The sequence below is a fragment of the Eutrema salsugineum genome, unplaced genomic scaffold, assembly GCF_000478725.1.
Source record: "Eutrema salsugineum unplaced genomic scaffold, Eutsalg1_0 scaffold_20, whole genome shotgun sequence".
NCBI classification, from domain to species: domain Eukaryota; kingdom Viridiplantae; phylum Streptophyta; class Magnoliopsida; order Brassicales; family Brassicaceae; genus Eutrema; species Eutrema salsugineum.
Window position 1 is genome coordinate 1,770,084 of NW_006256828.1, and position 26,834 is coordinate 1,796,917.

The 26,834-nt window shown below is 34.8% G+C and overlaps 5 protein-coding genes across 5 annotated transcripts; 1 reads left to right on the top strand and 4 right to left on the bottom strand.

Moving 5' to 3' along the window:
* Positions 1–996: 996 nt before the first annotated feature.
* On the top strand, positions 997–4,784 carry LOC18015991 (LRR receptor-like serine/threonine-protein kinase FLS2). The gene is made up of 2 exons (XM_006398265.2): positions 997–4,170; positions 4,256–4,784. Exons 1-2 carry the CDS (start codon positions 1,014–1,016, stop codon positions 4,633–4,635), a joined length of 3,537 nt encoding a protein of 1,178 aa, XP_006398328.1. The 5' UTR covers positions 997–1,013; the 3' UTR covers positions 4,636–4,784.
* Positions 4,785–5,568: 784 nt separating this feature from the next.
* LOC18015992 (protein REDUCED WALL ACETYLATION 1) lies at positions 5,569–9,570 on the bottom strand. The gene is made up of 17 exons (XM_006398266.2): positions 9,328–9,570; positions 9,132–9,192; positions 8,673–8,764; positions 8,413–8,550; positions 8,269–8,325; positions 8,119–8,191; positions 7,881–8,039; positions 7,635–7,784; positions 7,302–7,557; positions 7,082–7,197; positions 6,894–6,980; positions 6,711–6,799; positions 6,550–6,612; positions 6,402–6,458; positions 6,224–6,320; positions 5,978–6,138; positions 5,569–5,901 (listed from the first exon to the last, which is right to left on the bottom strand). Exons 2-16 carry the CDS (start codon positions 9,162–9,164, stop codon positions 5,983–5,985), a joined length of 1,623 nt encoding a protein of 540 aa, XP_006398329.1. The 5' UTR covers positions 9,165–9,192; positions 9,328–9,570; the 3' UTR covers positions 5,569–5,901; positions 5,978–5,982.
* Positions 9,571–10,818: 1,248 nt separating this feature from the next.
* On the bottom strand, positions 10,819–13,535 carry LOC18015993 (probable WRKY transcription factor 8). Its single transcript, XM_006398267.2, has 3 exons — positions 13,025–13,535; positions 11,965–12,108; positions 10,819–11,380 (listed from the first exon to the last, which is right to left on the bottom strand). Exons 1-3 carry the CDS (start codon positions 13,474–13,476, stop codon positions 11,005–11,007), a joined length of 972 nt encoding a protein of 323 aa, XP_006398330.1. The 5' UTR covers positions 13,477–13,535; the 3' UTR covers positions 10,819–11,004.
* A 3,751-nt stretch (positions 13,536–17,286) lies between these two features.
* On the bottom strand, positions 17,287–19,464 carry LOC18016046 (two-pore potassium channel 2). Its single transcript, XM_006398268.2, has 2 exons — positions 18,205–19,464; positions 17,287–17,810 (listed from the first exon to the last, which is right to left on the bottom strand). Exons 1-2 carry the CDS (start codon positions 19,359–19,361, stop codon positions 17,636–17,638), a joined length of 1,332 nt encoding a protein of 443 aa, XP_006398331.1. The 5' UTR covers positions 19,362–19,464; the 3' UTR covers positions 17,287–17,635.
* Positions 19,465–21,228: 1,764 nt separating this feature from the next.
* On the bottom strand, positions 21,229–26,426 carry LOC18016047 (26S proteasome regulatory subunit RPN13). The gene is made up of 15 exons (XM_006398269.2): positions 26,335–26,426; positions 26,126–26,199; positions 24,991–25,039; positions 24,420–24,512; positions 24,222–24,281; positions 23,958–23,996; positions 23,806–23,880; positions 23,621–23,687; positions 22,864–22,939; positions 22,309–22,421; positions 22,194–22,217; positions 21,917–22,011; positions 21,729–21,806; positions 21,602–21,656; positions 21,229–21,509 (listed from the first exon to the last, which is right to left on the bottom strand). Exons 3-15 carry the CDS (start codon positions 25,012–25,014, stop codon positions 21,427–21,429), a joined length of 882 nt encoding a protein of 293 aa, XP_006398332.1. The 5' UTR covers positions 25,015–25,039; positions 26,126–26,199; positions 26,335–26,426; the 3' UTR covers positions 21,229–21,426.
* Between the last annotated feature and the right edge of the window lie 408 nt (positions 26,427–26,834).

The window sequence follows — 26,834 nt, forward strand, 5'->3', positions numbered from 1 at the left end:
AGATTAATATTTCTAGGATTCAGGATCAGGATATAAATAAACTTGGACAGAGGGAGTTTTGTTCTCATTTTTTTTTTCCCGGGACTGTAATTTTTGACGGATTAGATTTGCTCATACGAAACACAACTTGTATATAAAATATCTCATTAAGACAGGCAGACAGCCAATACGGCTTTTGATTCCTCTAGTCAGATATTAGAAGACGTGTTAACGAATTAAATTATATAGACCTAAAACAGGATGTAAAGTTTTCTTAGAAAACAAAAGGAAAAAAAGATGACAATTGTTTTGTTATTAAAATACGATGAATTGGTATCAGTTTCAATGTTGCTACTCTTTGACCAAAAAGGCTTTTCTTTTAATTTGCCAAGCTCGAATTCATTTTCAATCACGCATTGAATCTTAGAGTACTATATATTATTAAGCCTTATAACACACACAAAAACTATATACTATTTATTATATATACATATATTGTTCCCATTCTAAGGAATCTATATTGAATAAAATACTTTACCCAATAAAAAGATAAGTGTAGACTGTAGAAGGAAGAGCAATAATCTTTCGAAGAATATGTATATATTGAATTTTCCGTATGTATCATATACTCTATATCGTTAGTTCAAACGAGTAACATATATGTGTTTTCATCCTACTGATGATATATCTAAAACTTTGAATATAAAACGTTTGGATGCAGAAAAAAGTGATTTATATTGTGAGATTAAATGAATATCATATATAATACTAACATAGATGCATTTTAAGCCTGTGTATGAGTGGGAATGCATTTAGTGGCTTTATATGCAACTTGACCGAATTATCAATTATGTGAATTATGAACTTAATATACATATATATTGCGTCTTGGCCTTTTCACATCCGTGACATGATCCCTCAAACATAATGTCTATATCTTCTTGCCCATATTCATATATATAAACATATGACCCGTGTGTGTATAGATAATTCTCTCATAATAATTTTGTCCCCATTTTCAACTCATCTAAACCATGACGTCACTCTCAGAGACCACTTTGATCTTTACTCTCATCATCTTCTTCTTCTTCTCTGGCTTTTCACTTGCGAAACAGAGCTTTGAACCAGAGATTGAAGCTTTAAGATCCTTCAAGAATGGCATTTCCAGCGACCCTTTAGGTGTATTAACGGATTGGACCACCACCGGTTCGGTACGACACTGCAACTGGACCGGAATCACCTGCGATCGTACCGGTCACGTTGTCTCAGTTTCCTTGATGGAGAAGCAACTTCAAGGCGTTCTGTCTCCATCCATAGCAAATCTCACCTATCTCCAGGTTCTTGATCTCACTTCAAATAATTTCTCCGGCGAAATACCGGCTGAAATCGGTAAACTAGCCGAGCTAAACCAGCTCATTCTTTACTTAAATTATTTCTCTGGTTCGATTCCCTCTGAGATTTGGGAGCTTAAGAATATTGTGTATCTTGATCTGAGAGATAATTTGTTAACCGGTGATTTCCCTGAAGCAATCTGCAAAACTAGATCTTTGGTACTAGTAGGAGTTGCAAACAACAACTTAACCGGAACAATACCAGAATGCTTGGGAGATTTGGTTCATCTCGAGATGTTTGTAGCAGGCTCAAACCGTTTTACTGGTTCGATTCCGGTATCAGTTGGTACTTTGGTTAATCTAACTGATTTAGGCCTGAATGGTAACCAGTTAACCGGTGAAATACCGAAAGAGATAGGAAATCTCTCGAACTTACAGTCTCTCATTTTAGTTGATAACTTGTTGCAAGGAGAAATACCAGCTGAGATCGGAAACTGCACGAGCTTGGTCCAACTTGAGCTGTATGGTAACCAGTTAACCGGAAGAATACCAGCTGAATTAGGGAATTTGGTTCAGCTGGAGGCACTCCGGTTATACAAAAACAAACTGAATTCTTCAATTCCATCCTCATTGTTTCGGTTAACGAAATTAACAAATTTGGGATTGTCGGAAAACCAGTTGGTCGGACCAATACCGGAAGAGATTGGTTTCCTCACATCACTCAAAGTCCTTACTCTTCACTCCAACAACTTAACAGGAGAGTTTCCACAGTCCATCACAAGCTTGAGGAACTTGACAATGATAACGATGGGGTACAATCGTATTTCCGGTGAGCTCCCGGAGGATTTAGGGTTTCTTTCAAATCTTCAGAACCTTTCAGCGCACGACAATCTTCTTACCGGACCGATACCTTCAAGCATAAGTAACTGCACAAGTCTTAAAGTCCTGGACCTGTCTAATAACGAGATGTCTGGCAAGATTCCGAGAGGTTTCGGACTTATGAATCTCACTTTTATTTCTCTTGGAGCCAACCGGTTTACCGGAGAAATTCCAGATGATATCTTCAACTGTTCAAACGTGGAGATTCTTCATTTGGTAGAGAACAACTTAACAGGAACTCTCAAGCCATTGATTGGGAAGCTTAAGAAACTAAGGATTTTGAAACTTTCTTATAACTCACTCACTGGGGAGATTCCTGGAGAGATTGGGAATCTGAGAGAGTTGAATATCTTGCACCTTCAAGCTAATGGTTTCACAGGAAGAATCCCGAGGGAGGTATCGAATCTCACTCTCCTCCAGGGACTTGTGCTGCATACAAATGATCTACAAGGTCCAATTCCTGAAGAAATGTTTGATATGAAGCAACTCTCACTGCTTGAGCTATCCAACAACAGATTCTCTGGTCCAATACCTGTCTTGTTCTCGAAGCTTGAGTCGCTTAACTACTTGGGTCTTCATGGAAACAAGTTCAACGGATCAATCCCTTCAAGCCTTAAGTCGCTTTCTCATCTCAACACATTAGATATCTCTGACAATCTTCTCACCGGAACCATCCCTGAGGAGCTGATATCTTCCATGAGAAACTTGCAGCTTAAACTCAACTTCTCAAACAATTTCTTGACAGGAACCATCCCCAATGAGCTTGGAAAGCTAGAAATGGTTCAAGAAATCGACTTTTCGAACAATCTCTTGTCCGGGTCGATTCCAAGATCTTTAAAGGCCTGCAAAAACGTGTTCTTGATGGATTTTTCGAGGAACAATCTCTCAGGTCAGATCCCAGACGAAGTGTTCCAACAACACGGCATGGATATGATCAGAAGCTTGAACCTTTCAAGGAACAGTCTCTCTGGTGAAATCCCCAAGAGCTTAGGTTACAATCTCACGCAGCTAGTCTCTCTGGATCTCTCTAGTAACAATCTCACTGGTGAAATTCCAGAGAGCCTCGCCAGTATTTCGACTCTGAAACAACTCAAACTCGGTTCAAACCACCTCAAAGGCCACGTTCCTGAATCCGGTGTGTTTAAGAACATCAACGCATCTGATCTGATGGGAAACACAGATCTCTGTGGTAGCAAGAAGCCTCTCAAGCCATGTATGATCAAGAAGAGAACGAGCCATTTCTCGAAGAGAACTACAATCATCGTGATTGTTCTTGGATCAGCCGCTGTTCTTCTTGCACTACTGCTTCTTGTCCTGATGCTCACCTGTTGCAAGAAAAAGGTGAAAAAGATCGAAAACTCATCAGAATCTCCATTGCCGGATTTGGATTCAGCTCTGAAGCTCAAGAGATTCGATCCCAAAGAGTTGGAGCTAGCAACAGACTCTTTCAACAGTGCCAACATCATCGGTTCAAGTAGCTTAAGCACAGTGTACAAAGGCCACTTAGAGGATGGAAGAGAGATCGCAGTAAAAGTATTGAACCTGAAGCAATTCTCTGCAGAATCAGACAAATGGTTCTACACAGAAGCCAAAACACTTAGCCAGTTAAAGCATCGGAACCTGGTGAAGATCTTAGGGTTTGCTTGGGAGAGTGGCAAAATGAAAGCTTTGGTGCTTCCATTTATGGAGAAAGGAAGCTTAGAGGATGCGATTCACGGCTCTTCTGCATCAACGGCTGGGAATTTCTCGGAGAGACTCGATCTCTGTGTTGATATCGCGAGCGGAATCGATTATCTTCACTCTGGGTTTGGATTCCCAATCGTTCACTGCGATCTGAAGCCGGCGAATATACTCCTCGACGGTGAACGTGTAGCTCACGTCAGCGATTTCGGGACTGCTCGGATTCTAGGGTTACGCGAAGATGGAAGCATTACAGCTTCTACATCAGTATTCGAAGGCACAATTGGATACTTGGCTCCAGGTATGACTAAAAAAACTTGAAACTTTAATTAGTTTCGTCATTGATTTACCTGAAAGTGACAAACTTTTTGTTTTTCCATGATCAGAGTTCGCTTATATGAGGAAAGTGACGACAAAAGTCGATGTATTTAGCTTCGGGATTATAATGATGGAGCTAATGACGAAACAGAGACCGACTTCGCTGAGCGACGAAGAATCACAAGGCGTGACTCTGCGTCAACTGGTGGAGAAATCGATTGGAGAAGGAACGGAAGGGATAATTAGGGTTCTTGATTCAGAAATTAGAGCTAGCATCGTTTCTCGGAAACAGGAAGAAGCCATTGAAGACCTGTTGAAGCTTTGTTTGTTCTGTACAAGCTCTAGACCTGAAGATCGACCAGATATGAATGAGATTCTTACACATTTGATGAAACTCAGAGGAAAGACGATTTCAGTTCCAGATCTTAACCATGGTCGAGAAGTTTGAAGCAACTTGGAATGAAATTCCTCTTTTTTTTATTTTTTCAAATTCAATTTTATTTTATTGTAAAAAGTTTCTGATTTTTGCTTTGTTTTTGCTCTGTTTCTGCAAACTTGTACAATATAAAACCGAACTCTTATTACTATTGAAATACATACCGTCTTTATGTATTCTTAATTGCAGGGAAAAAAAAAAGAAGTTAAAAAGAAGTTAGCTAGTGGCAGGCAACATGATATTTATATATTGTGTTGAATGTAAAAAAATGGATCACAAAGATCCAAGATTGAGTATGTCACTCTTGTTTTCCTTCTTGAGTAGTTAATGATAACTAGACTCCAATGAAATTTAGCAAATCAGCTCTGAGTGAGTTTTATCTGAAGTTTCCATTATAGATTTTCTTGAAATGGATTCTGCAGAATTATCAAAGGTACAAGAAGTCAAGAAGATACAATAACTATCATTGATCTCCTCTAGCATTGTTATATTTCAATGTCATTGAGCACCGATGGTACTAAGATAATCTTTGTCTAAGGCTGGTGTGACTTTTATCTTCTTATAATTTTCAGGTTAAGGAAGCTCCAAGCTACTCTTGTCTGAACAAATTTGTTTCTGGATTATGAGATAATCTACATAGTGATGGTAAGCATATGTTTAAACAGAGAAGATATAGATATATGTCCTGCTATCTTCTCTCATCTTCTAAACTCACAAAGATTCACACTCTTAAAATTTGAATTGAACTTTCTCAGCAATTGAAAGCTCGTGATCAAAGGTGTAGAAGATACATATGGTTAAGACAGCATTGTAAAGATGATGTTTCACCTATTGCAAAGGCAAAGCAAGTCTAATTTGTGCATTAGTTATTTATTGCAAATTGTGTAGACCTTATATCGATCGTTTTTCACCTTTTTGGCAAATTGGTTAATACTAACATCACTATTTCACCTTTTTGGCAATTTGATTAATACTTTAACATCAATATACATTTTTTGGACGACCACACAGATTGTTTGCTTAATGCTTACAAACAAAACAAAAAATCTAAAGAAACTATATAAAAAAAATATTGAAAACAATTACTTCGATATCATATGGCAACAGAGCAAAGCATTGTTGGTATCTGAGATCCTTGTCTTGGCTTTGTTGAACAAACTCTGAAGCTAAATATGCACAAGAAAATGATCCACAAAGCTAACTTGTCTTTATCTTATTTTGTTTTGCTTTGACGAGAGACTCCAACGAAGAAACACAAAAAACAACACTACTTTCTGCCTGTAGATGATAGATTTCAACAGAGTTTTAATTAGAATTTTGATGAGTAAAACAGTGAGAAGAACAGGGAACTCACGGGTCTTAGCGATGAATCTGAAGAAGCACGAATGAGAAGCAATAGAGGGGAAGAGCAATGGCGATCCCAGCTATGAAGTTAGAGAAAAGCCGCTTGTTGTCTTTTGTGGGTACGAAAACTATCTTAAGCGTGTTAGTTAGTTCAAAGAGACGGTGAGATACCTGGAGAAAAAAGAAGAACACAGAGATAATTCAGAAAGTCTGGTAATGGAAAAGACAGGGGAAAGAAGTTGGTCTGGTTTCTTACTAGGACGTATATCGCCGTTGTGAGCATGAAATTGAGCATAGGGTATCCCGGAATAATAGAGAGAAGCCATTTTGGTTGCCCATCAGGCATGTTTGATCTGAAAGTTGGTATCTTTCGTCAACAAGAGATCAAACTAAGTTTCCGGAAAAACAAGATTTTTAAGTTGCAGAAAACAAACCTTAGCCATATATGAAATTGGGAAATGTAAGTTTCTAATGTGATCTTGCCAAGCCACCTGCACAGGGAAATGTAAAATGTATTACATGGAAATGAGGTGAGCATATCAAACCTGGATTTAGCTTAAATGCAAATGCGAGTTTACTCACGCAAAGAGAGTCAATGAGACACTCCGAAGCTGGTGGGTGAAATTCCGAAGGCATATGTAAACACTGGATACCGGGAAACCAAATGAGGAGTCATTTTTCAGGTTTCAGCAAGTAAGATAAGAGATGCATATAAAGAGGAACGAGAGGATTTATGCACATACGTTATGGGAATCCAAGATGTGTATGGGTGATACATGTTGTAACTGGTCTTATCCAGCTTGTAGATACATTCATACCACACGTAGCCAACCTAAAATTGTGAGCAAAACGGGAAACATACATATATCAATGTATATAATTGGATGATGCAATCAATAATCTAAAAGATGACTCAAATTACTTACAATCACGTTAATGGTAACTATGGCAGTCTTGATAGATAGTCTTTTCTTCGTTTCACAATCCTCTAGCTTCTCCATCCATCTCTCTACCTAGAGGATGATCTCAAGTTTTGAAGTTTAATACATCAACACACCAAACGAAAAAAAGAAAAGAAGAAAACCTAAAAGTGTGTCTATGTTTAAGAACTTACGGTTGGATGAAAATAGGCATAAATCATTCCAATGATCCATATGTAACGATCAAGGCCTGATCTGAAATGCCATTCATGTAATCGATGAAGATCGGGCTTCGCAGGGTCACTGTAACCTGCATTTATACACATGCAATGTCCAAATTATAAAGAAAAACCCCTTTGAATTTATGTCTCATCCCACATAGAGAACATGATCAGATCCAGAGAAGTTAACCACCTAGCAAGAATGTTAAAGGACTCCAGAATATTTCAAAAGCTCCAGGAATTTCCCACATCAAAAAGACAACGAGGAAACATGAAAATATCTTCAGAGCCATCACAGATCCTATCTCATTGTACTTGCCGAAGATACCCAAAGCTCCGTATACCATTAGGGTGAAGAGAGTGTGCATTGGGCAGATGTAATACAACATATAGTCATTGTTGAGAACAATACAGCAAAATGCTACAAAGAAGTTCAGCCTCCACATCATCTATAAGAGAACAAAAAATTTTAGATGCTGAAGATAAAGTCCAATGACAATAGATTTCATGGAATGAATTGTATCACCTGCGCAAAACGTGCAACAGAGAAATCCTTTCTGATATAGTAGTACGAAAAGTTTCCAAAACCAGTCATCCAGACATAAGCAGCAATGAAGATACGGATTGCGTTGTATATCTCAGCCGCAGCAAAGTAGTGATACATCAAGAACAAAACCTGTTAAAGATTAGGACATGAGAACTACAAAGACAGTAACTGACCCCAAGAAAAAAAAAGGATTGGTGGTATTGCCAATAATCAAGAGAAACTTGCCTGCATCCATCCTTTCCACTCTTCAGTCTGGTGGCGATTAAGGTAAAGAATGGATTTCCCACTTATGGGTGACTTGTCATTGTGCTTCCTGAGAGATGTCATGGCTGATACTATGATGAGAAGAACATAGAGAAAAAGGAAAAGGTCGCGGTTGTAATTCTGTCAAAGGAAACCAAGTTATATGAGCATTTGAAGTAGATATCCTTTCGTGGAATAAACAGTGAAAGACATGGGGTACCTTGGTTGAATCGCCAAGTAATTCCGTGCGGTCACAGATATAGAAATAAATTAAGATTGCGCCAAACTCCGACCTAGGTATGGTTGTGAATGTTAACACAAGATAACAAAACAGAGATATTATCACTTCTTAAGGTTTCATTTCACTTACATTGCTCTCAAAGTTGCTCGGTGTTCCAGCAAAAAAGAATCTTCCATACTCAAAAACCTGTGATTCGATAAATCATAGAAACTCAAAGCATGAGAGCTGCTGAAAGGATTTTTAATAAACAAAATATGAGCTAGAAACACCAACCTGATTATGTTTGTTCTGATGGATGAATTATGAAATCTTACAGATGTCGATCGGACAAGACCTCCCTCCAATAAATCAGTTTTGTCATCGTCCTTCTCCGATACGCCTCCGGATTCAACCAGATTATTATCTGAGTGGCTGCATTGGAAGAATGCAACTCCTATCAAGAACTAAATTGAAAGAGTGGACACACTACAGAGTGGGCTTTCACGCCTAAAATCTACTACGTTATTGAGAGCACCACATTTGCAAGAACTTACGGTTTCAAGGGAGCCAAAGATTTCCTGTACTCAAGTAGCTCCGAGTATATCCAACCGATAAATATTGGGATTACTCCAAGTAGAAAAGACACCTACAAAAATTTCACTCAAAAGTTAAAAATCTTGCACTTGCAGATTTTGGTACAGTATCAAGCCAACTCTAAAACCTTTCAAAAGCTACTAGAAAGATTGAAAGTCACTTTCTTTGGGTTTCCTCCCACTAAAAATGGCGGCTTTCATGAAATCAGTCATAACTTCTTCAATTTAAACTCATTTAATTCCAGTTATTTAACTCCAGACACACACACAAATGTAAAGAAACAGTAGTACCCTAAATCAAATGGTACTGGAAATTTTCAACCTTTGTCAACTAAATAAACCTAAACCGACTCAGCATTGAATCGAAAGAAGCAGAAAAAATAATTGAAGACGAGAGTAAAGTTTCTCGAGAAATTTTACCTGTCCCGGCGTAATCGGTCCCGGATCCACCATTTTTAGGGATCTCTATGATTACTCCGAGCTGCAGAAAACAACAAAGACGAACGAAGTTTGTATTAACGAATCCAAAATCGACAATGCGCAGTCGAATGAGAAATTAGAAGGAAAAAAAACATTCTGAAATTTTCAGAAAAGGGTCTCAGAGATTTCAAATTACCAGAGATCGAGACGTTAACTGAGGCAAATTCGACAACGAAGAAGAAGAAGATGATATCGAGGGAAAGTGATCTCTAGCAGACGATCATAATAAATATCAGGGAGGAAGAGAAAGAGAGAGAGAGATATGACAGTGTTTGCTTGAAGAAGAGAGAAAGACGTCTTGGCGAGCCGTCGTTTTCGATCGCCGGCGATTGATTTTTCCGAGCGATTGCTCTCTGGTCGTTGCGGTTCGGCGTACTGGTTAGAGACAGTGACTCGCCTTATAAAGCTCCCTGTATTTATTTTATTTTATTTCATATAAGTATAACTTAAGACTTGAGAGAAAAGTATTTTATTACTTTATGTATTTTTAATTTTAGATTTTATATAAATAAAACTAGTTTTAAGGAAATTAAAAATTCAAGAATAATGGTAAGGTTAAAGGTATTAATAGAGTTGACTATCTCAACGAAATAACGAATAGTAGAGTTTTGTCGAATGATTTAATAATTAAAATAATCTAGTTGAATAAAGTTTTCGTATGATAATAATGAAATAATTAAAAATGGTTTACATAGGTAATAACATATTGATTGATATTTTTAAATGTCCAAGAAAATAATAACTTTACTTATTTAAAAATATGACAACGTGAAAATCAAGAAATTTTTTGAAAAATAAAAAACAATAGAGTGGAATTCTGGTATATATAAAAGAATAATTATTTCTCGTAGTCTCTTCTAACATTGTGGACAAGGATCGAAGAGATAATATTAAAACCTGTTGTGGTGTGTGGATCTAACAACAAGCCTTGATCTCAAGATGCACTTGTCAAGCAACTAACCGGTCACATCCCTTACATGATACGCCAAGGGGCAATGTTCGTTAAACAAATATATTTGATTGGTATCAAATCTATCTAATATACAACAATATGTATGATCAAACTCGTTAAGTTGATTCCTTAATTCTTACTTTAGAGAATTTCATATTCTTATAGCATACTTTAGAGATTGATTAGATTTAATAATCCATATAACCGGTCGGTCACATGAAGACGTATGAAAATTGAATTTTCTAGTAATATCATAATTATTTGTGAGATGAGTGCGTTAATAATTTGGTACAAATCGACTTCAATAGCATATGTATAGTATATATGTTATGTTTTTGGTGTACCAAAAATAAAAGTTATTTTTGTATAAGATGTACGGGTATGTTAGAAAGTAAAAAAGAAAGTATTTTCATTCAAAATTCACTAATACTACTTTCTCCTTTTTAGGTATGCCGTATTGTATAATTAAACATAGTTAAGTTCGATATATCTTTCTATATTAAATGTAGTTTCAATACCCAAATAGTTTCATTTTAGTATTCGACTATTTATAGATATGACTATATTAATGAAGGTACAATGTGTCCTTTTCCACATTAGTTAATCTATATATAGTAATATAAAGCAAGCTAGTAACGAAAGAGAGAGACCCATCAAGTATCGAATAGTACTCAAAATAAATTTATTTTAATAATAACTTGAAAGAGACTCCATATCCATGCCTAACATTTCTACATTATATATCCTATATAGTCTCAAAAAAATATATATATACAAGCAAAAATAAATAAACACCAATACACCATCCCTTATTATGTATCCGATCGAATTGTTTCTATGTAATATTATAGCTATATATTATCAAGGTTCTTGCTTGAAGAAAACCGAAGGAAACATCTCCTTCAAAAACTCGAACTCACTCTCACGGAGAATATCTTGGTTTTGTTGTTGCTGATAATTAGGGTTAACATTCACACTAGCGTATGGCGCACGGAAGAGATCATCATGGGAGAAGCTTCTTGGAGTATTGTTGATGATGAAATCGGAAACTGGAGATAGCGACGATGAGTTATATTCAGATGCGGCGGGTCCAGAGAACGTTCCCATGCGGCGACTGGTCGGGATCGGATGGTTGTGTTGACTTTCGTAGGTTGTGATCACGACCGTTGGATCCTGGTAAGACCTCTCAACTCTCTTCTTCACGTTGCATTTCTGCGTCGTGCATCTATAGTAACTCCTGTTCTCGTAATTGACATATACTAAATTGTTTTAGCATATGACTTATAATGTCGGTTACTAATTAAATGTTTCATTTTTGTTATATTGTTGCAAACAAAGTTGATTGGCTTTTTAAACAGTGGCAACGTTATAGAAGAATAGTTTTTCAAAAAATATGATGAGAAATGCAGGCAACATTTCACAAAGAACTTGACTTGACCAAAAATATTTAATTATTTATCGATGAATGTTTCCAATAATAAAAAATGAAAATTATATAATTTGATGCTAATTTTGAATATGAGTTTAAAATATAAATCCAGAGTAAAAAAGTTATCAAACAGAAATCAATTTATCAATAAAAAACAAAGGAAAACCTAGAATAGAAGATACAAGAGAATCTTAATTAGACCCTGAATGGAAAAATAATTCTTCTTATCAAAATAAATACGAGTGGAAAATTATTTTGATTTTAAAACTAAAAACTACATTCGTTCAGCATTTTTGTTATCTTATATATATATATATATATACTTATTTGTTTATTTGTTTTATACACAATAATCGATTAATTTTGAAACTAATAATAATCGATTACATTACCTCGGATAAGGACTGTTTTTGACTGCTTTTTGGCCGTACTTTCTCCAACGATAGCCGTCTTCGAGATGATCAATTTCGGTCTTAGTCATAAACGAGACTCGTGGCTCTCTTTGCTTCTTCTCCTCTTTCTTCTTTGTTTTAACCCTGAATCATATATTACTCAATTCAATTAATACTTAGTTAGATTGGACCATTTTTGTAATTAATGATAGCGTCCCATACAATTGACCTTCAAATATATTCTTAATCATGCTAGGCACCAAATGATTGTTAATTAGGACACAAGTATTACAATAATCTTAGGTGGTAGTGTACCAGAAAGTGGGACTCGTCTTTTTATTTAAGTGGTTCTTTAGGGGGCATATAATTCATCAATAATAATAGATAAACTAATGAATTATATATAAATATATATATATACATATGTATATATATTAGATGGTTGTAAATATATATACTAATTACTAAATCATGTATTACAGAAAAAAATACCAAGCTTTTGTGAATTGTGATTGACCTAATTTTATTTATCGTTCTTTCAAATATGAAACGAGGATTTTAACTAAATATGTTTATGTTAAATTACATTGAGAGTGAAACAAGTACATATTTAGTATCATCAACATATCAAATTACAGAATAAATATATATATACATATATATATATATATATTTAGTTTCATCAAAATAAAATCCCTACGGTATTCTTACAAATATCTCATTTCATGATATTCAGATCTGTATATAATGCTTCGTTAAAAACGTTCTAATTCGTATTTTTTATTTATTAAAATCAGCTAAAGAAAATCATTTCTAAGAAAACGATTCTTGATTTGGCCCTGAATGTGAAAAAATAAGAAATGCGTTTTTTAGTTTCAAATAATTGAGGTTTTTGTGTTTACTAGAGAAAAGAATGAGTTTTGGTAATAAAAAATAAAAATCATGATTCATGTGAACTCTAAATGTTTCTATATTGCTTAACGTTTTAATAAAAAAGTATAATTATTTGGTTATAGTAGATAAAAGTAGAATTACTTATTGAAACACTTATAAAACTTACACTTTCTGAGAACGTTGATCAGCTTCTCCTCCATCGGCAGCTTCTCTTTTCCTCAGGCTCTTGCCGGAATCTTCAACGTGATGATGATCGGCCTCACTCGAAGAAGGAGATGCAGAAACCCTACTTTCACTCTTAATGATTGCACCACCACCACCGACAACTTCATCACCCTTTTGACAGTTGTTATAAGTATAAGCATTATAAAAACCATTTTCTTGATCGATCGAAGAATATAAAAACTCGTTCAAAGTTGGCGAGAGCTCGAAACCCGATCCGTACGCTCCTTGAGGACTCGAGTGTAGATCAGAACTGATTTGTGATGAGACCATGTTTGCATTATAAGTGGATGGACCAGAAACGTAAGGGAGATTAACAATATTTTGGTTGGTGTTGTAATGATTATACGATGAAGTGTAGTGATAGTTTTTAAGATCTTTGGTTTCATTAGACATGACGAAGAACAGAGATCAAGAACAATTTCAACAACCAAAATATAAAAAAAAATGAGAGAGAGGAGCTTTTTTTTTTTTTTTAGAGAGAGAGGAGCTTGAAGAAGAAAAAAGGAAAGAAGAAGAACTTTTGACGTTAATGATTTTTTTAGTCGGTCTAAATTTGGTGTTAAGACTTTTGGGTCTTCTCGTATTTATGCCTTTTGAAAAATATATTTTATTTAATGTGTCTTGCTGAATAAATATCATAAGATGGCGTTTTTAAAATAATATTTTAAAAATTCTAAGGTTGAATGAAATAGTGCTATGGGTGTGAATGATTAAAGGGGATTTGACTAACTTTTTAAATGTTAAAAAACGAAAAGACTTATAAAGTTGAGTTGACGAAAAACATTTTACCTCACAAATGGAGAGTTTAAAAAGTGGCCTCGAGTAAGGAAACATTACTTGGCTTTGTTTCTTAAATGCTTAATGTGAACATTATGAACAATAAAATTGAAAGCCATTTTGATCATAAATAAACTTCATTAAAGTCCCTTTCATGAAATAATTTTGAAATGTTCCAGAATATACAATAGATACCCCACATTTGATAAAATAGGTACAATTTTTACCCAAAAAAAAACATGAGTTACAAATTTGGGTTCTTTTAGTATGCTACTTTTCTTTTGGGGACTTGAAAAAGAGTTAATATTTACCTTTTTTAAGATGTGAAAGCAGGTGGGAACAAGCTCGTGGAGGAAGCCGATGACTAATGGTTAACCGGTAACCGGAAACAGTCAGTCTCCGGTCGTTTTTTGTGTTAAGATGGAAGAGCCAAGTCAAAGATTTAAACGAAGAAAGATAACGAAGGCTAAATTTGTGAGGCTATTAGGATGACACGTGTTTTATTTTGGCACCGGCATTTGACCGTAACCGACACATGCCCTGGCACGTGGTGGACTACTGCATCTTCTTGTTCCTCAACCCTAATAAATATCAATATCGATATCAAACGTTAGTTTATTAATTTAATAATTCCAAGTCAAAGCGCATGATTATATAAAAACAAAACAAAAACTATAAAGTTTGAAACTTAGAACCAATTTACGTATAATGAGTTCCGATGTAGTTTAGTTTTTTTTTTTATATTGCTTTTGGGATTAAACTTGGTTAAGATATAGTACCAAAATTTAATTAAGAACGTTATACAATACGAAAAGAGACGTTAAGATATGATTGAGAATAGGATTTATATGCGCTATTTGCTCGCAATTTCCATTATGTATAGGTTGTAGAAAATATGACTAAAAAGCTGACGGATTACCAACGTCATCACGCTGCACAATCTCATTTCAGTTTCTCAACATCAGAACTTTCCTCGAGCATGTAAAATGAACAATGCAATCATAAACTTTTAATCCCAAAAAAAAAAAATAATAAGGATAAGAAAAATGGTCAGAAACGTTTACGAAATTTAAAACAATTTAAATTTGATTTCTTCAAACAAAAAGAGTGAAATGATATGATGGAGAAGATATAAGAAGTGAAAATAAATAAGAAAAGAGATACATAATTCCTAACGGAGAATGACAATGAGAAGTGAACATATATTGACTTTACATATGTAAGGTCAAAATGTTTTTTCCTGCTCTCTTTTATAAATATTATATGTATGTTATATATCTAATAAAACGTATCTTATATAAATTAATCATGGTTCAATTACGCCTAAGAGTGTTTCTAATTCTTAGGTAAAACCCTTTAACCCTAAGGTTAAATTAAAAACTAAATTGCGCATGTATCTCGATATTAAATCACGAACGACGGCATCATTCATGCATGTACGTAGTCTATACGAAACTTGACTACAAAAAAAATCGTAATTCAATTGTTTCCTTAAAGCAAAAAATGATGAAAATGTTTTCGAGATATGTAAAAACTACTTTTTAGCTAATCTTTTGATAGATTCTCTCGATGACCCCAGAAAGCAATCTTTTTAGCTAATTCAATTGTAGCAATCTTTTGATAGATTCTCTCGATGACCCCAAAAAGCAATCTTTTTAGCTAATTCAATTGTAGCAATCTTTTGATAGATTCTCTCGATGACCCCAAAAAGCAACTAATGAATCGTGATTACCGGTGGAACAACAACTTCAAGAATTACTACTTACGTTCTTGACGTCTTTTAACTTTTTCCAACAAAAAGAAGAGTTTATTTTTTTGTTTCCTCTATAAAAGAAGAGTTTCTATTTAGTATTCCTCTTATCTAAGGTTGATAAAAATAAACAAATCAAATGTATATTATATATCATTCATAGCGTAAAAAAAAAATCCAACCAGATTAATAAGTGCTTTGGTCAAAAAAATAAAATAAAAAGATTTATAAGTCCTTATACGTAGTAGTATATGAATACATTTTTATCTGCTATGCACTTAAGTCTTAACCTTAATTGTGTCTATTGTAATCGATCTGCTCGCATCTTCATATCAAAGAGATTTCGGTGTATAATATTTAGTTGAAGGTTTAGTATATTTTCAAGCCTTTAAAATACCAAAACGTAGCAGTCAACCTTACTGATAAGGGACAAAACAAAAAAGAGACGAAGCTATATGTTCGCAGTTGAAATCTACGACCAATTCTGTGGAATATGTACGGATGCACCAAACTTTTAAAGATTTTTGTTGGTAAGTAGGACTTTCCTTTCACTATCTTTGTTTGAACAGATTCATTTTTAAAATCTTTGTTTGAACAGTTGTCATATAGTAAGTGAGAAAGCTTAGTTTTTTTAATGAAATTTATTAAAATCTACTATATGCTAATAAAAGATTTATAAACATAAGATAGTAACCGATATCCCAAATGAATAGTGGAATTTTGTGCTTTAATTCGGGCGAAAAATTCTTGGTTTGCACACAAAAACACCTTTATACGATTAAGGGGTTTGCGCTATAATTTTAAAGTTCCAAAAAAACATTGCTCGCAGCTCAACTCACTACAATCAGTCTCAAACGAGTTACACCTACATGGCTGCATATGCACTACATCGACCTATAAACATGATATTTTGATTAAAAATATATATATATATATACTAGTTTACAAATTTTATAGTTATTTACTAAGTAATATTGGTCTTTATTTGAAGATTGATTGTAGTGTAATATATACTATATAGTTTTTGTGTATGAAAAATATATGAAAAGAATAATTTTATATATCTTTTAATGTCCATATGCAATCAAGTAAAATTGAGATTATGAGAATTTGTATGCTTCACAGAAACGCAGGGTCATAAGACTTGGCAAATTAGAGTTGCTGTTTATAGGACCGGAGTGTATAGCAAACCGGTGTATTTGAATCAATAAAATAGTTTAGTTTGTCACGAGGTCCAGTATTTTAAATGAAACGAATTAGCCTGTTTTGATACCACAAAGTGGAATAATGAAATAATGATATATAATAAAATAGTGGAAACACTTGAACAAAATGCTAGCTGTCTTGTAATACTTTTAAAAAATAGCAAAATCACTTTTCAAATAAAGAAATATCAGAATTTGCTAAATATTATGAATAATACAAAATAGTGGAATCACTTTTCGAAAACGTAACTGAGATGCCCATTCATTTAAAATGTTAAAGACTTCGTTGTTGACCTTTTCCATAGTCGAGACTTGAGACAGGGTTCTCGTTTTAAGTGTGTGACAACATAAGAAAATAATCTATTTCTTACATATTCTGTTCATTTTTTTAAAAGACTTGTGAAAAAATGTAAATAACTAAACACTACACATAATTCGTAGAGCACATATATATAGGTGAAAAATTCCAAATTTTTACATCAACATTTACACTCTTTTGGTATTATGAGCACAAATTATTAATCCAAACCGAAACAAAAGGTTTCGATCAAACCGAAGTATCAATCAGAATTTAAGGATATACAATACATGAAATGAATCCTTTTAAACCTCTTCATCACAGCAAAGCAAACCAATGGCATATATCCATTTGGTATGACATCAAAGCGATCAAGAAACCGAACATCAAACTTCTTCATCGTCATCATTAGGTGAGAAGGTAATAATACTCTCTGCTATAAGAAAAGATCAAGACAAACCAGAATTTAAACCGCTTCACATAAACCGGAAATGGCGATGTTTTGTTGTCATCTTCAGTTTCCTAAACAGAGGTGGCAGTGGATAAATCGTTGGTGCTGGTTTCCAAGAGATTTAGAAGAGTAATCCTTCCACTATTAGATCGGTCAAGCATATCAAACTGTTTAGCGATCGGATTAATGTCCTTATCGGTTATTTTCTCCATCTTCTTTAGTTTGTATATCACAAACTCTGCTTTACTGCAAAAATAAGAAGCTCTCTTAAGAAGATTTAATGATGCAGATAAAACCAAGAAGATCATTGGACGACCAAAGATCACAATATTAGTCAAATATGTTTAGGGCATCTCAGATAACAGATCGTAAGCATGGGATTTAGTTAAGCTTATGGAACTGAATCTAAAAGAGAAATGCTTTGATACCAAGGAATCAACTAGTTCAAGAACTTATATGATCAAGGTTCCTCTGAGTTTTAGAAAACACGCGCAAACCAGAGAATCCAACAGATTCAAGAATCTCACAAACGAATGATATCAAGAACCTTAACAAGTATGAACTTTAGTACTAGTTCAATTGACAAGAACTTTTGATGCATTAAACCATGAGAATCAAACGGTAGAGCCATAAACAGTACCTAACGCAGCCATTGTTGTCGATATCCGCAGCAAAGAACTGAGAGATAGACAAGTTTTCACCAAGCACTCTCTTGGCCCTCTCTCTATTCCTCTTATCAACTCTTGCTTCAGCCAAATACAAAAACGCTCGAGCAACAGCTAAAGTAGACACAAGCAACCATATCCCACCAAGAAGCCTACCGGGTAACGTCTTAAAAGCCCGGTCACCGTAACCGACCGTAGTAACCGACATAACCGAGAAATAAAACGAATCCAACCACCCAATTTTCTCAAAGAAATGCATAAGCAAAACTCCAAAACCAAGGCATAGCATCACAACACCCAAAGCCAATCCAACTTTCAACCTAATCCTCATCCTCCCTTTCTTCACATCTATTATATACGATCTCTTCTTCTCCGGCTCTTCTAAGCTCTCGTTCCTCGCAGCTTCCAACATATAGTTTTCTTGGAGATCAAGAACGTAACTTACCATCGCACTAAGCAATACATCGATGAAACCAAACCCAACGAGCACAAACAAGATCGCAAACACCTTGGTAACGACAGTATCAGGCGTGATATCTCCAAAACCGATTGTGCACATTGTGACGATACAAAAGTATAAACCATCAACAATAGGATGCGTCTGATTCACTTGATAGCTATCTCGATTCAACCAATAGAAAAGCACACCTAAGGAGAGATACACGACGAGCAAAGCAACAGCTCTTCTCACGACGGATTTCGAACCTGATTGCTCTGTTTTCAGATCAATCGGGTAAGCTAGATCGTTGATTGCTGCCATGGCAGGAGCTGTTTTGGATCGGTGGAATCTATGGTGGGTCGATTTGGGTTTTGGCCCGGGTAAACTGGGTTCCGGAGCTGGGAGGAGGAGGTCTACGTTTGAGGAATCGGAGAGCGAGGTTGTGGCGGAGGAAGACGACGGCGAAGGGTTTTGAGAGAGAGCGTCGACGAGAAGGGAGGAATCTCGTTGAGAGCGAGGAAATGGGCCGAAGATTAATCGGTTTTTGAATTCCGATGGAGTCATCGGCATCGGGATCGTGACGTCGTCGTTTTCCGGTAAGGGAAATAGAGGCGGTGGTGGGTTAATTCTAGGGCTTAGCAAGTATTGGAGTAAAGGGTCAATGTCGTTTCCGCCATTGCCGTCGTTCGACATTTTCGCCGGAAAATATTAGAAGAAGATTGAAAAAACAGGGACCAGGGTGGTTTTCCGATAAAGGAGGAAACTTTCTTCCAAAAGCCCCACCAAAGATCGAACTTTTTTTGGCTTTTGATAACTGATTTACTTAAGAGTATCATCGTTCAAATTATATAAGAAGAAAGTTTCCCAAATAAAATAATGTTTAATGTAATGTACTGGGTAAGGGTGAAATAAGTTATATTGGAAATGAAGGGGTCAAAACATAAAAACTTTAGAAATACTTACCTATTGCCATTTACAATAAAAAAAGTGAAGAAGTCCACTTTGTTTGTCAACGGCACGACGTGTCGTTTTCGCCGTTTCAGGATGACGTGGTTTCGGGAAAGACGGATTTTTGAGAATACCATTTGTTTTTAAATAATTTTTTTTGACACCTTCGGGTTTAGAGCAAAAATCAATCAAAAGGAATATTTTGACTGAGTTTCAGCAGAATGAATGCAAATTGTAGCTATAACACGTGTGAGAGAAACAAATTGTAGCTAGTATTGTAATAATGTAAATGTACATTTGTAAGGTTCCATAATAATTTAGATCAATCATGTCCTCACCCTATGATGTTTCAAGATGTTGGGGTGGGGGAGTTGCGACCAATGACTTTTTTTTATAATCTAATGTAATTTTAAAATTGCGAAATATACTGCCACAGCTCTTTATTTTGTTGTTATCCTTATTGGATTTATTTCCCCAACAATTTGTTTTCTTTGCGTAAGCCAGATTAATCATACGCTTACTCTTAAAAAGATCAGAACTTTTATTTCATAGTCTGTATCATCAAAAAAAATCTCTTTGATTCTTTACAGCTTTTTTTCTTGTTGTGATCATTTTGTTGCGGCCATGAAGCTTTTTTTATGCAAATCCTTTAAAAGAAAATGAAGCTTTTTTTATTCAATGTTTTATGTTCATAAGGTATCAAAGATAGTTTCCGAAAAAAAAAAGTATCAAAGATATCTATTTTGTTGTGGTCAAATCACACTAGTATCAAATATATTTATTTCACTGGTGTATATATTGATTGTTTAATAAAAAAAATCAAACGGTACTAAGATGATTTAATGTATTGGAAAAGGGTAACATAAAAAAAGATTTTGGTACTTTTTATCAATTTGATACATACTGTATTGATTTACACATTTAACGATTTTAATGAAAAGAAATAATTTAATTTTATGGTGTTTTGTTGGAAAAAAAATGTTACAGTGTTTAATGATTATGAGAAATATTGTTCTCTTGAATATCTTCGAAACTCTTCAACAAAACCCTGAAATTTAAGCAAAATTTTGTTTTTTATTTGTGCACAACAATTGAACATAAATTTTGACTTCATTGCTCTCATAAAGAAATACGCTATATAGATATTAATAGGTGGGTGCTCTAATTGTCTCAGCAAAACTTCTCAAATGGAAGTCTCGAAGTAACTGTATAGTCAACTTTCTTCTTCTAACTGTATCTTTGGGCTCGCACACTAATTCTACTTTGGGTAATGACAATTGTTGTCATTACCACTACTGTTGGAATTGCAATAGAGTCTATAAGATATAGTCCATAGTCTGAGAGAAATAGCTTTAGAAATTTTGTTCATAGTCTACTTAATTAGTTAATTCTACTTAATTAGTTAATTCTACTTAATTTATGATATTTGTAATTAAATACATCCATTTGAATATGATTCTATATTTTCAACTAATTAGTTAGTTATTTTTTCCTAAAATCAACCATATGGTATTCATATTCAGATAATGTAATTCGTTTAATAAAATGTATTATTTTGTATAGTAAATTTTATCTCATGGTAACAGTAACTTCTAAATCTTAGCAACAATACTAAGACCAATAATGAAAACATCATAAAACAACGCCCCAGGGATAACCAGCTGATACTAATGTTTTGGACCCTCGTGACATAAATAAAAAATCCCAACACAGACTTCAACAAAAATTAATGAATCCAAATTCATCAAACGAAAATGATTTTCTTATTTAGATATCCAAGTTGGAACAAAATCAAGAGACTATGAAAAGATTAATTCTCATCCATTGCATCGCTTGATTGCGTTGAAACCGAGTCCTCAAGTGCCTCAAGGAATGAGTCAACTGTGAACTTATCTGCAGTAAAGAATTAAGAACTCTGCTTTTAATAAAAATGAAACAAAAGCTTGATCATACCTTTGAAATTCGATAGTATGAGTCTGACTTACATTTACTTGGGTCGATACCGAACTGAGTCAAATCTATTTGTCCAGTGCGAAGTACCTAGAGAGAGATAAAGTTGAGTCAGAATAACAGAGCCAAGAAGGGGTACAACAATGTCACTGAGGGGCTTACATAGGTAAATGCATCTACTTGTTGACGAAAAGGAGGGCTCTGCAACAACTCCAGTATATCCTCTGCCCTACAGTGACCCTGTGATAAGTCTTTAGGTTAGTCTAGTACATATGACCATTGTATATCAGAGAAACGCATGTAATACTCGTCTTCATTGGATATAGAAAAAACTGAAGCCCAGTACATACTTCAGGTAAATGGGAAGACAATCTTTCTTGTACCGGTAACATCTCAAGCAATGGCATAATCAACTCCGGTTTCAAGATATCCCCTAATACCAGGCCTTCAGAAGATAGAAACATGAGAGGATATAATGGACAAAGTAAGCGATAAGGACAAGAAATGATGAAAACAAATAATTGATAACAGAGCAAGTTGGGCACTGCCATTCCTAAGCCATACAGATGTAACTTAAAAACTACATAATCATCCTGAACAAACAGAGAAGAAGTTGAATATATCTACCTTCGTCTTCATCTCCCGCAATACCTAAAAAAATACCACCATACCTGAATGAGTATATGAGGGAAACTAGAAAAGCTTATTGACAGGAGGAGTGCCAAAAGATAGAGAACTGTACCTGCAGGGCCAGCAGAGATGTTGTTCAGAATTCTTTGCAGGTCTGCCAGCTTAACTGGTTGAGACGAAGATGACACCTCTGTAGACAAATTTGGTACAACCAAGTTTCCAGCTCTATGAAAGATGAATAAATTTAAATAAGCCATTGTGTTTCAAATAAGCTAATACCATTTACAGCTAAATAATAGTATTCTTTCACATGATATTCAACACCAAATCAAGTATATCTTTCGAAAATATTCACATGATTAAAAAATAATTGGTAGGCCAGTCTTTACATGACTGTGGAAAAATAAACTTCAGAATCTCATCATCAGAGAGAAGATGATAGCTTTTGACAGCAACATCTAATCGGCCCCTGGTTAGCCCTGTCTAGAGAAACTATAATCCACAATGCAGGGTCACAAGTAGGATGCAAGATAAGAAAACCGCAAGACAAAATCTGTTTCATGAAGCTGAACAATAAGCAACCAACCCATTTCTATAGATAAAATGGTATACTTTGTGGAACGGAGGCAAAACTTAAGTCAGACTAGCATTTTGACATAATCATTACCTAGATGAAACATCATCTTCTGCCATGCCTTCCACTTCCTCCGGGACAGCAGCTGCATGTTCTTCATCGAGAAACTCTGGTGCACAAAAAATTCATTAGATTGATCCATTTAGAAATTCATTGCTTTCACTAGCAAGGGCAAGTGTTATAAACATAAAGATGATGAGAAAATAACAACTACACGCTCATATGCGAATCAATGCCGACTCTTACAAGCAGTATCAATAAAAAATGGTACAATATGTGGAAACCATATGTTCTAAGACAATTCTAAGCGTGTAGGCATCGATTAATATCTCTTTAGAAAAGTTTAATATTCTCATAATGATTTTACCTGACATTTCATTGATAGTTTGATTAACGTGATTTGATTTAATGTTGAATTGGTTCTAATTTAATAGCAGAACCGGGACAGCCTGATGAAACATTCGCCTATAGCCCCCAAAATTTTTCGTTGGTTATTTATGAATTTTTCGGCCCCCAAATCACAAAAGAAAAAATTTATTCTTAAATTGTTTATAGCCCCCAAATTCTCAGATAGTATATGGTTTTGAGGTAGTTTCATTATGTTATAATGTATATAATGTTTTAAATGATTACCACCTAGGATATGAGAATATGCAGGAAAATATATATAAGGATAAGGAAGCTAGTTCGCTGTTCACGAAAGTTTGAAGGTTAAACAGCAAAAAAGACATTGGTACCAGGATATAATTATATCCTATAATGTTTGTAACAAGGTAGCAATGTTACATGCCTAGTGGTTGATTGAGGTATTGATTGACCGAAGAGCACAGCTCTGCATCACCTTCAGCTTTCGGCTCCTGCAATGTACGTTACAAAAGGAGTTCCCAAAAACAAACAATGCATCAAGATGAAAGTGATTAGGTAAAACAAGAATGCACACATATTACGAAAAGAAAAACAAAGCTAGCAAGTGACCTGCATCCAAAAGAATAACTTGCGGTCATCACTGTTGAACTTCAGAATATACACCCTGTCTGATGATTGATTAACCTAAACAGAAATAATAATGCTAGAGTCACAATCCGAGATTAATTCACATCATAGTAACCTCAATTGAATGGGCATACCTTTTCGAATAGAGCTTCATCAGGGAAAACAATTTGATCCTACAAATGGTATCGTCAAGGAGAAAACTTCGTAATTGGAACAACTGGTAGCAACAATTAATAAGTCCCTGAATTTGTAATATATGCATGACAAAAAAGACCTCCTAGATGGATCAACCTCAGAAAGTTAATAGTATCGGGACATTTATCCACTGGCCTAGCAAAGACAACTCGAAGAACCTTTAATCCATTTCTAAATTTTGAAAAGAAAAGTGCACAGGATACATCTTCTAGCGCATTCTGGCTTCGATCAAGCCACTGGAAATGAACCAGTCCCTCTTCACCCTAAATGAGAGGATTAGAGAGAACAAATCAGATTAATTATGCAGAGAACCAGTATCGTCCACTGGAAAAGCTGATACACTTCAACGATCAATGGAACAAAATCAGATTCATATGTGATACTAAGAGTGTCGACATTACCCTAGCAATGCGGACAAGTCCTTTCCGTGTGTCAGGGACAACTCTTGTTCCCTGCAAAGACATCTTACCAGCACGAAACTCAAGCATGACTTCCTGCCAAATTTAGTCCAAACGTAAGTAGAAGAATTTACTATTTAGTAAAAGAACGAAAAAAATCCGCATAATTAAAACTTTAAGAGGAATTTATCAGTTTTCATGGTAGTTTTGGAGTTCCATAGAACAGATCAAAATCCAAGTTTTTAGAAATCATATACATTACCTATAAAAGACTCAAAATTCGAAAATAAATGCACAGCACGCAGCTCATTTGGAAATCATGTGCTCGAGTGAAAATCATTATAAACACGGTAAAGGAAACATGAAAAAACTTCAGGAATCGAGAGAAACAGATCCAAAAAGGAGGTAAAGAGGAGAAAAGACAATAATTGTAGTCAGCTTATCATTGATCAACGTAGAAAAGCTACAGATGTAAAATCAATCCATGACAAGCTATAAGGTTCCAAATAACGTTGCCAAGATACTTGAATCAAAAGCATTTGACAGAATATGAATCACAATGGAAGATACTTACATCAGTACCAGGGATGGATGTCATTGTTTTCTCACTCTTGAATGCAAATCTGTAAAAAAAAAAAACAAACTGATCTGAGTCTGCAATTCCAGAACACAACTGTTCCCTGAGATTACTATACTTTACAAACCTCTGGAACACTGACTATACAGACAAGAAAAACAGCAAAAGAAGCATATAATCGATTCAACAATCAAAACTTCCTCCATGAGAACAGCCATAAACACAATCTATATGTACCTTTCAGACGAACAAAGAAACAATTAATCTTTACTAACAGACTAACAGCCACAAACACAATCTATTTGTGAATCTCCATCTTTCATTCACAAATCCAATCCATAATTTGATTCCCAATAATGATTGCAAAGCTGATTATACAACAGAACAATCAGACATCCATGGTTATACGTTTATTAGAACACAAAATATCATTTCGAAAACAGCACGCTGATTCAGTGATTCCACTCTCACTGCTAAAGCAAAATGAACTCAAATCACATCTTCAACCTCTAACTGTTTATGGGTCCTAACTTCTTCTTATGATCTTCAGTGTCTAATTACTGTGAACTATAATCACAGAAACATCAAGTAACCACTGTCACACTTTATTAACCACTAAGTTTGGTTATCTAAAGACAGAACTACAGAGACCAAGCAGAAACAAAATGTATTATAACAAGCAAATGACACAACAAGGCGTTTTGTAGCCATGTTCTAATTACTGATCATAGATCTCACAAAAGGTCGTCCGTGGCTTGAATCAAGGAACATAGATGATCTACATAACCAAACCCATCTCATCTAAAGCTTTACTTGAGCCTCAAATAGCAGTAATCATCCAACTATTTACATAAACATTGACTACAGCAATAGATAAGCGTTAGTTGAGCCTCAAACTACATAAATCAAATCCCATCTTGAAGTAGAAAAAACGTGAGAAATAGAGTGTCTAATCGAAATAAAGCTAGGATTTAGAGAAGTTAAAAGACACCTGTCAGCATTGGGATTAAAACACCAAAAATAGAAGAAAAAAAATCGCATGAACAAGCTAAGAAGCAGAGTGAATAGAAGAAGAAATAATGAAAACACAAGCGAGAAGAGTCAAGATACAGTAAGGAGAAAAAGATATTACCAGTATGAGAATCGAAGCTGGAGTTTGTAGAGATCGAGCTCGGAGAGGAGTTTAAGTTCCGGCAATAGCTTCGGCTGCACCGAAAAAAAATCCAAAATCAGTTTGGTGAGATTTTAAAACCCTAAGATCAAGGTAATTGAAAATAGCGATTAAATACGCGAAGGAGGCGGACAGGCGGAGGAGGAGGAAAGTCGGAGTAATTCACTCACCGGAGATATGAAGGGTCGTCGGAGATAACGATATCGGCGGAGAGGAGGAGAGAATTTTTTTTTCAGAAGTCTTTGAAGAACTTTTTTTTCTTATATCGGGGAAGTAGACGTTTTAGTTTTTTTTTTTTGTTTTGCATTTAGTTTTCCAATTATTTTTTTTATCAAAGTAAATTGGATTAATTTTTTTTCTTAAGGGTAGTAAATCCAATAGGAACTTAAGAAAAAATCCAATACAGTTGGATTTTTTCCCAATAATTTATTTTCTTTCCGTAAGCCGGATTAATCATACTCATTCTTAAACTTTATTTAATATGCTGTATCAACATACAAAAATCTCTTTGATTTGTGATCATTTTGTTGCAGGCGTGCAGCTTTTTTATACAATGTTTATGTTCATAAGTTATCAAAGATATCTAATTTTTGTGGTGTAATCACATAGGTATCAAAAATATTTATTTCACTGGTCGATATATTGACTGTTTACTACAAAAAAAAATGAT

What these genes read in the sequence shown, in the direction of transcription:
- LOC18015991 (XM_006398265.2), top strand. Translation starts at nt 1,014, where the DNA reads ATGACGTCACTCTCAGAGACCACTTTGATCTTTACTCTCATCATCTTC. An exon ending in AATTGGATACTTGGCTCCAG is followed by an intron (nt 4,171 to 4,255) that starts GTATGACTAAAA and finishes TTCCATGATCAG; the next exon opens with AGTTCGCTTATATGAGGAAA.
- LOC18015992 (XM_006398266.2), bottom strand. Translation starts at nt 9,164, where the DNA reads ATGGTGGATCCGGGACCGATTACGCCGGGACAG. An exon ending in TCCTTTAACATTCTTGCTAG is followed by an intron (nt 7,198 to 7,301) that starts GTGGTTAACTTC and finishes GTATAAATGCAG; the next exon opens with GTTACAGTGACCCTGCGAAG. An exon ending in CAATTTCATATATGGCTAAG is followed by an intron (nt 6,321 to 6,401) that starts GTTTGTTTTCTG and finishes ACCAACTTTCAG; the next exon opens with ATCAAACATGCCTGATGGGC.
- LOC18015993 (XM_006398267.2), bottom strand. Translation starts at nt 13,476, where the DNA reads ATGTCTAATGAAACCAAAGATCTTAAAAACTATCACTACACTTCATCG. An exon ending in GATCAACGTTCTCAGAAAGT is followed by an intron (nt 12,109 to 13,024) that starts GTAAGTTTTATA and finishes TATATGATTCAG; the next exon opens with GGTTAAAACAAAGAAGAAAG. An exon ending in AAAAACAGTCCTTATCCGAG is followed by an intron (nt 11,381 to 11,964) that starts GTAATGTAATCG and finishes TTACGAGAACAG; the next exon opens with GAGTTACTATAGATGCACGA.
- LOC18016046 (XM_006398268.2), bottom strand. Translation starts at nt 19,361, where the DNA reads ATGTCGAACGACGGCAATGGCGGAAACGACATTGACCCTTTACTCCAA. An exon ending in GACAACAATGGCTGCGTTAG is followed by an intron (nt 17,811 to 18,204) that starts GTACTGTTTATG and finishes TTATTTTTGCAG; the next exon opens with TAAAGCAGAGTTTGTGATAT.
- LOC18016047 (XM_006398269.2), bottom strand. Translation starts at nt 25,014, where the DNA reads ATGACATCCATCCCTGGTACTGAT. An exon ending in GCCAGAATGCGCTAGAAGAT is followed by an intron (nt 23,997 to 24,221) that starts GTATCCTGTGCA and finishes TACCATTTGTAG; the next exon opens with GATCAAATTGTTTTCCCTGA. An exon ending in GAAGATGATGTTTCATCTAG is followed by an intron (nt 22,422 to 22,863) that starts GTAATGATTATG and finishes CATCTTTCATAG; the next exon opens with AGCTGGAAACTTGGTTGTAC.